Below are 7,787 nucleotides of genomic sequence, written 5' to 3'. Positions count from 1 at the left end.
TCTTCCTATTTTTGTTTGTTTATACAAATATCTGATTTGCAAGAAAAAGTGCATGGAAGGGGTTTTAGCAGTTTAATGAATTTTTAATTGAGAAAGGGTAGTTTAGTAGTCACTTAAAAGATGTTTCTAGGAAATTTGCTAGAAACATTAACCAATAGGATTTTGATGAGCTTAGCTTCTGTATTCCTACTGCCGCCCAGAAGAGAGGCCGGGCTCGGGAGCCCCCCATAGATGAGCATCTGTGCCTAAATCGCCTTCCTCCAGCTAAGTCCCAGCTAAGTTGCCTAGAGATAGCTCAGAGAGCCTGGGGGAGGGGCTGACCCCATGTTAGTATTGTGAGAGATGGGGAAAGTGACAGGCTTCCCCTTTCCACACCCCTCAGGGTGGGCTGGCTCCCGACCAGCCAGGTTCGCTGCTTCTAGAGGAGGACACAGAGTGACTCTGGGCTCAGAAAGGCAGTGGTGACACTTGTCCAGTGTTTGCTGTCAGCACAAGCCCAGGAGAGAGTCTGGCTCCAGAACTCCAGGCCTCTGCCTGGAGTGGTCAGAAGGTAGAGTCCTGTCCCTTCCAGCAAGACTGGATGGAACGCCACATCAGTGTATGGCCCTGGCTCAGAGACTGTACTGGAACATTGCCTGGTGAAACGAGCGGGACTAGAGCAGCCAGGAAAGCATCGGGAAAGGCAGACTTTGTATTGCAAAGGCAGATGGCCGACAGGTTCCTCAAGGCCTCGGGTGCCCCTTCCCTGAGCAGAGCAAGGCTGGCATGAAGGCCACCTCTGTCCCCGAGCCTAGAGGTTTGCTTTGGCTCTTGGTGGGGGAGGCTTGAGGCCGGCTGTGCCCACTAGGTGCTCTCTGGCTTTGTGGTCTCTTCCAGTGCACTTCGCCTTACCCTCGGCCAGCCTGACAGCCTCCCTTCTCCTGACCAGCACTCGGGTTTGGGAGTGGGTGGGGTGGTGTGGGATTAGGGCAGCCATAGCGGCCAAGGTGTTGAGCTTTGCAGGATCACACCTCCCTCCATTCTTCTGGCTTGTGCCCTGTAGCAATGGCCCACATCATCTTCCCCTTAGAGAGAGGCTCTTCCCCAGCACAGCCCTAGATCTGCCTGAAACCAGGGGCCATCTGTGAGTGAGCTGGAACAGAGGCTCAGCAGGAGGGTCAACTACCCCCAGGGTAGGAAGGAACTTGGCTGCTTGCTCGGAGTCTAGGGCCCACCCACAGGGGCTATCGTTTGGATTGGAGGACTAACTGTCCTTTCTTTGGAGAAGGGTGCAGAAACCCTGCTTGCCTGGTTCCCTTTAGTGGAAGCCAAGGGCAGGCGGCATCTGCATATAGAGAGCTCGAAAGAGTGGCTCTCCCATCTCAGTCTGGCCAAAGAAGGCCCCGCCCACAGTGCACCTGCCTCCCCATGCCCACCAGCAGTCATGCCTTTGGCCTCCTAGATCAGAGGTGGCCGGTACCTCTAAAGAAGGAAAGGAAGAAAGGAAAACAGACTGGTGTTGGGGGAGGGGCGTGGGAAACGGTTTGGATTTTGTGTGTGTTTGTGGGGTTTATTTGTGTGTGTGTGTGTGTGTGTGTGTGTGTTTCCATTTTTTTGTAGTTGTCTATAACTCCATAAGTGCTTTTTTTTTTTCTTTTTTCTTTCTGTCTTTAAGTAAGTTGCAGGCTTTGGCTTGGAAATCCCCAAGGGGAATGAAGGGCAGGAACCTGAGGCTGCTGCCCCTTTGTCTGCCCTCATGGTACTGTCCCTTCCCCAGCTCTTCCTGGACCCCATGAGCCAGGCCTCAGCCCTTCCAGCTAACCGCTTCCCATGAGCCACTACTCTGATGTCAGCCTATAACCAAAGGAGCTGGGGGTCCGGGTCTGGTGACCAGCCCTTCTCAGTCCCCTCAATCAGGGTGCTCCCCACCTGCAGGCAGGAGGCAACACCCTATCTGCTGCCATCAGCCCCTTTCAGAGCCCACCTGTCCCGCCTAGCCCTGTCCTGCCCTGCCATACCCTGCTCTGCCCCATCTGGGGGTGCTGTGCTCAGGGATGGGCCGGCAGGGCTGCATCCAGTCTCCCTGGTAAGCAGAGACTCAAGAAAACCTCTGGGGTCCTGCTTCTGGTCACATGACCCCAGGGGGGCACCCTTGGGCATCTGTACAGAAGGGACTGGGAGGGGGGGCCGCACCCTGCAGTCTTGCTCTGCTGGTGTAGCAGGCAGCTCCTTACCCTAACCCCCACCGCGGGCTCCTGAGTCGGCAGATTAAGCATTTTATAAATTGTATTTTAAATACATGTTTTAAACTTGTCAAGACATTTGTCCTCATTTCTGGCTTCCTATCTCATACTGTGGTTGCTCGTCCAGCCCTGAGGGGGTTCCTGCTTTTGCAGAGGCTGAGACTTTTGGGGATACTTGGCTTAAGTCCATCACTGAAGGGCTCCCAAGTCCCCTGGACAAGGTTTCAAGGAGTCCTGCCTTAGACTCAAACCTGGAGGCATGCTGGAGCTCTCTCTGCAAGTCTTACTTGGTGGTGAAGGGGTTGGGGGTGGGGGTTCACTGACATCCAACACAGAGGCAGAGGTTCTTGGTGTTTATTGGCTTACCAGGCCATGAAAGCAAACTCCCAAATCCAGGCCCTGCCCAACTGTCTGCGGGCCTTGAACTGGAGCCACGGTTCCAGAGGATCAGTGGGTTCGAGCTGGCATGGAGCTAAGCCACTTTCTGCTGTCAGAGCTATGTTCCCTGGGAAGGATATGGGGTGCAGAGAGGTAGGGGGTACTTGGCCCTCTTCCCATAGTCCTGCCGTCCCATGTACTCAGGGCAGAGGCTTCTACAAGCAGTGGAGCCACAAGTTGGGCTGGAGAACCTGATCCCACATCCTGAGGACTCTGCTGGGAACATCCCCTTCTTCCCATAATTCAGAGCAAAGCCAAGAGGTTCCCATGCTTGGGAGAGGAGGGTGGTAGGCATCACTGAGTCCTGGGCCCAGGGATGCTTGATGCTCAGGCTTCTTGGAAATTATCTGGTACCCGGCTTGCAACAAAGGTCAGTTTCTGCCCTGCTCTATATGGCACCCACCTTGCCTGGAGCAAGCAGTTTCCCAACCGTCTCTTAGAAAGATGGATTTCCCCAGTTCCTAGGCCAGAGGCCTCTTCAGAAGAGTGGATGGGCCCAGGAGGCTCTAGCACTCAGTACCCACCTGCTTCCTTGTTGTCCTGGCTGGAAGAAGAGGCCATGAAGGTCAGGGCCCAGGCTTGTAGGGACACACTGATCCAGCACAGAATGGTTATGGCTAGCCTGCTTTCGACGGCCTGCCTTCTTGTCCAGCCTCGGGCAGAGTGGGATGCAGGGTACCTGGGCATAGGGGCTCTGCAGATTGGCAGCTGGAATAAGAGGGAGCAAGAGAACTCAGTATGGCCAAATCTGAGAAATCCTAGAGTTGCCATATAATAAGCAGAGTGGGTTTAGGCAAATACCTTAGGGTCTGAGCCTCTAAGTTGGAGAGGATATTGGTACCTGCTGCACAGAGTGGATGATGACAGGGATGGTGGGCAAGGCTTAAGGCTGGCCATAGCATAGAGAGAAGCTAGCCCAGGAGAATGGGCTGAAGTGCAGACTGCCCTTGTCCGCATACTAGCTAGGTTCCCACTTCTGCAAGTGGGACAATTGTCAGGCACATCCACAAAGGACCTTGAAGTGGAACCTACTGGTGGGCTCTCAAACAGTAGCTCAAAGACAGCCTTGGCACAGGGCTAAGGCAGGAGGTGGAGTCCAAAGCGTGGAGCTGGGGTTTCATGGTGTGGACCAACCCTGTTAATGGTTCTCACACAGCTAAGCCGTGGCCTCATTGACAGGGATCGGCTCTCCAGTCCAGCCCACTCACTGACCCTCCCTCACCATAGTTTTGCTGCTTCAGCCGGCTCAGGATCCTGAGGACTCTTCGTTCTGGGACTTCTAAGTTTTCTACTTGCTGAGCGTTGTAAGGAATCTTCTTCCTCGGGCGCAGCCCGCCTGGAGCCGATTCCATCTCTCGGGCCTTGGAGGAACCTTCCTTCAGCTTCTTCTGGTAGTAGCTAGGGAGGTAATGGCCAGCAGCTCAGCCCGATTGTGGGCAATCCACACCTTCCTTCTGACACACCCCCACCCCCTTCCAGCTGGCATCTGGAGACGTAGTGCTCTTAGGAAATAGGAGGAAATGGTTCTGTCTGCTGTGTCACTGCATGTCACTGCATGCCACTTGACATCAGGGCTTTAGGTCCTCCCCGACTGCTAAGATGGGGGTAGAATGTGTGTAAGGATTGTGTGTGAGATGAGACCCATTAGGTTCTCGGGAACAGCCACTTTGAGGTCTGTATGTATTACCCACCATCTCTGATAGCTTCGCTTAACATTTCTGCCTATAAACCAGCTGTGCCAGGCTGCGGATGTGGTTCAGTTGCCAGAGTGCTTGGCCTAGCATGTAAGGAGCCTTGGTAAATAGCTAAACTGGATTTAGTGGTACACACCTGTAATCCTAGCAGTCAGGGTGGTGAATGTTGGAGACTCATTTCACAGCCATCCTTGTCTAGGTGTTGAGTTCTAGACTGTCCTGGGATACATGAAGTCCTTGTCCCAAAACAACAAATCCCAGCATGCAGCTGGCTCCACCTCTAAGCTGCAGCTGATAAGGTTGTGTCAGAACATCTGCTGTTGTCTACATACTAGCCAGGCTCCCACCCCAAACTTGTGCTTTAGACCAGATTGGCCTCAAACTCATGGTGATCTTTTGACCTCTTGCCTCCTAAGTGCTGACATTATATGCATGAATCACTTTGTCCTGATCAGTGTTAAGAGTGTTAACCTTAACTCGTCTTTTACTTAATGAGTGCGTACAACTCTAAAGGACATCGCTGGCTCCTCCCTCTGCTTTCCTGTGCCTTCTGATTTGGGTTCCTGGGCTCTGTCTCCCTGCCTGCTGCTTCCAGTCCAAGAATAACATGAACTGTCTGGTTTGAACTGGGGACCCATTCCCTAACTGACACGCCCATCAGGTTTCTATACCCAGCTAGACTACCCAGTGAGCAAAGACCAAGTGCACTGGCAGCTGTGGACCCTGCCTCCCATACATTGTTTCTCAAGAAGCTTTGGTACAAACCAAAAAAAGGGATACAGGAGTGCTACATAGGAGGGATGCAAAGGGAGAACAGGACTGGAGAGATGGCTCATGGTTAAGAGCACTTCCTCCTCTTCCGGGAGTCCCAAGTTTAGTTCCCAGCATCCACATCTGGTGGCTTAAAACTGGTTGTAATTCTAGCTACAGAGGACCTGACACCTTCTTCTGGCCTGTGAGGATACCTGCACACACATACATACACACAAACACACACACACACACACACACACACACACACACACACACACACACACACACACACACACACACACACACGGAGGGAGGGGGGAAGGGATCCGCACTCGAAAAGGCCTGGTGCAGACTGCAGAAGCCTGTGAATGGCTGGCATGTTTGGCTTTTTGTTCTTGAGACTGTCTCATGTAGCCCAGGCTGGCTTCTAATTCACAGTGAAGTCAAGGGTGACCTTAAGCACCTAATACTCATGCCTCTAGCTCTTACGTGCTGGAATTGGGGTGCATACCACCACACCCAACTCACAACTTTCTTTTTTAAAAGTTTTTTTTATCTTATGTGCATCGGTGTTCTGCCTGCGTGTGTATCTTTGTTATAATGTTGGAACTCCTGGAACTGGAGTTACAGACAGTGGCAGTCGGCCAGGTGAATGCTAGAAATTGGACCTGCGTCCTCTGGAAGAGGATCCAGGGCTTTTAACCACTGAGCCATCTCTCTAGCCCCTAAAAACTCTTGGTTTTTCGAGACAAAGTTTCTCTGTGTAGCCGTGGCCATCCTGGAACTCACTCTGTAGACCAGGCTGGCCTCGAACTCAGAAACCCACCTGTCTCTGCCTCCCAAGTGCTGGTATTAAAGGTGTGCGCCACCACTGCCTGGCCCTAAAAACTCTCCCGAAGACTCAAAGAAGCAAAGGATGAGAATTTCAGGAAGATAACATGTTGTGCTGGGCTGTATATGTAAGCTCTTTGGGAAGGACATGCAAAGTAATAGATAACTAACTGTGTGCAAAGTGGGAACACTGTTGGCATTTGTATGGAGGCCACAGAAGTATGTATGAGAGGGTCAAAGAAATCACCCAACTGTAGGAGTCACTGAGCCTTATGGCTTAGGCACGTTGGCACTGAGGCTGAGAGTATGTATAGTGGGTGGGTGGTCAGGTTGATAGAGTACTTGCCGAGCATGCTCGAGACACTGGGCTTGACCCCTGAACCAAACTAACCAAGCATGGCTGTGCTTCCAGCATGACTCCTAGCATCCAGGCAAGATCCAAGACAGAAGCGTCAGAACCTCAAGGGCATCTTCAATTATATATCAAGTCAGAGTCTAGCCTGAGCTACATGTGCCCTTAGTGAAGTATGAATTTTTATTTTTTGAGAGAGTCTCATTGTGCAGCCCCACTGGCCTGGAATACACTGTGTAGACCAAGTAGATCTCACAGAGAGATCTACCTGCCTCTGCTTCCTGAGTACAGGTATCAAAAGCATGAGCTACCACCCCTGGCCAACTTAAAATGATTGGCCTTTGGTTACTGGGCACAGTGAGGCATGCCCATAATCTCTGGTGCACAAAAGTGACAGAGGAGCTCAGGTTCCAGCCCATCTGGGATAACACAAATCCTGTCTTTAACAAGGGGAGGAAAACCTAACTCTCACATCTTCCAGGTCTTACAGCCTGCAGGTGTTTTGTCACGGTCTTTTGCTCACTCAAGGAAAAGCACTTGCACAAAGGAGCTGGGGCTCAGCAGCACTGTCCCCCTAAAGAACCACAGATTCCTTGCTTGGGGTCCAGATCAGTGACAGCTTCAAAGAGGAGGAGCAGCATGGGGGAAGGCAAGTGGTAGGAAGGGACGGTCTGCACTCAGACAGGAGGATTGCCATCCTGGTGTCCTGTAGATGTTTTCTCAAAAACGAGTGCCATTGGCCGACCACTTCAGGTTCAGCCACTGACAGCACTAGCTGCTTAGAAAAGGAAAAAAGGAATCTGTCTTAGGCCGGTGCTGGAATCCAGCCTGGCTCAAGCTTCCTCACAAGTAGGGGAAGGGTCATGTGCAGAGGAAGCCCACAGAGAGAGACTCTGCCAGCTGTACATCTGACAGAGGAGTGACATCCAGAACATATAATGACCTCAAAAAACAAGAGAGTTACGAAAATGAACCACCCAGTTAAACCAGGATAAGGATTTAAACAGAGTTCCAAAAGATATAAAAATGGCTAAGAAAGACTTCAAAATGTGTCCACCATCCTTAACCCTTAGAGAAAGTCACTTTGAAGCAACTTGGAGATTTCATCTTAGCCCTTAGGTCAGAATATCGAAGATCAAGAAAACAGCTGACAACAGATGCTGGCAAGGCTGTGGGGAAAGGAGAGACCTCATTCACTGTTGTCACCGAAGGTGAGTCTGCAAGCTGGCGCAGCCACTCTGGAAACAGTGGGGAGCAGTCCCAAGAGGCCGAAGAGGCCACATATGACTGAACAAATACTAAAGCATGGTCAATCAGGACAGGAAGTAGAGGGCGAGGGGCAGAGGCTACTGTGTGAGATCAGCTGGGCCTTCTACCTCCACCCGTCACCTGTTAGCCTGAGAAGGATTTAGGCTGTAGTCATCTCTTTCTGAGCGCCCACTGCCTGCCCCTGCCCTTCCTGGATGCTGAGCGCCCACTGCCTGCCCCTGCCCTTCC

General features: G+C 51.9%; 1 protein-coding gene across 7 annotated transcripts in view; it reads right to left on the bottom strand.

Moving 5' to 3' along the window:
• Positions 1-2,560: 2,560 nt before the first annotated feature.
• Spata21 (spermatogenesis associated 21) overlaps positions 2,561-7,787 on the bottom strand; it is a 23,422-nt gene continuing 18,195 nt past the window's right edge. For 6 of the 7 annotated variants that reach the window (XM_031379315.1, XM_031379318.1, XM_031379317.1 and 3 more), the window contains 3 exons: positions 3,883-4,058; positions 3,185-3,368; positions 2,670-2,727 (listed from right to left, as the gene is read on the bottom strand). In XM_031379315.1, coding sequence (XP_031235175.1) covers positions 2,670-2,727; positions 3,185-3,368; positions 3,883-4,058 — 418 coding nt within the window. Of the gene's footprint in view, positions 2,728-3,184; positions 3,369-3,882; positions 4,059-7,787 lie in introns of all 7 variants that reach the window. The other variant, XM_031379312.1, reaches the window with a different exon arrangement.

The sequence above is a fragment of the Mastomys coucha genome, unplaced genomic scaffold (assembly GCF_008632895.1).
Source record: "Mastomys coucha isolate ucsf_1 unplaced genomic scaffold, UCSF_Mcou_1 pScaffold18, whole genome shotgun sequence".
Taxonomy (NCBI): Eukaryota; Metazoa; Chordata; class Mammalia; order Rodentia; family Muridae; genus Mastomys; species Mastomys coucha.
The sequence above is the reverse complement of the archived record's forward strand: the minus strand, read 5'-3'. Positions and strand labels throughout refer to the sequence as shown.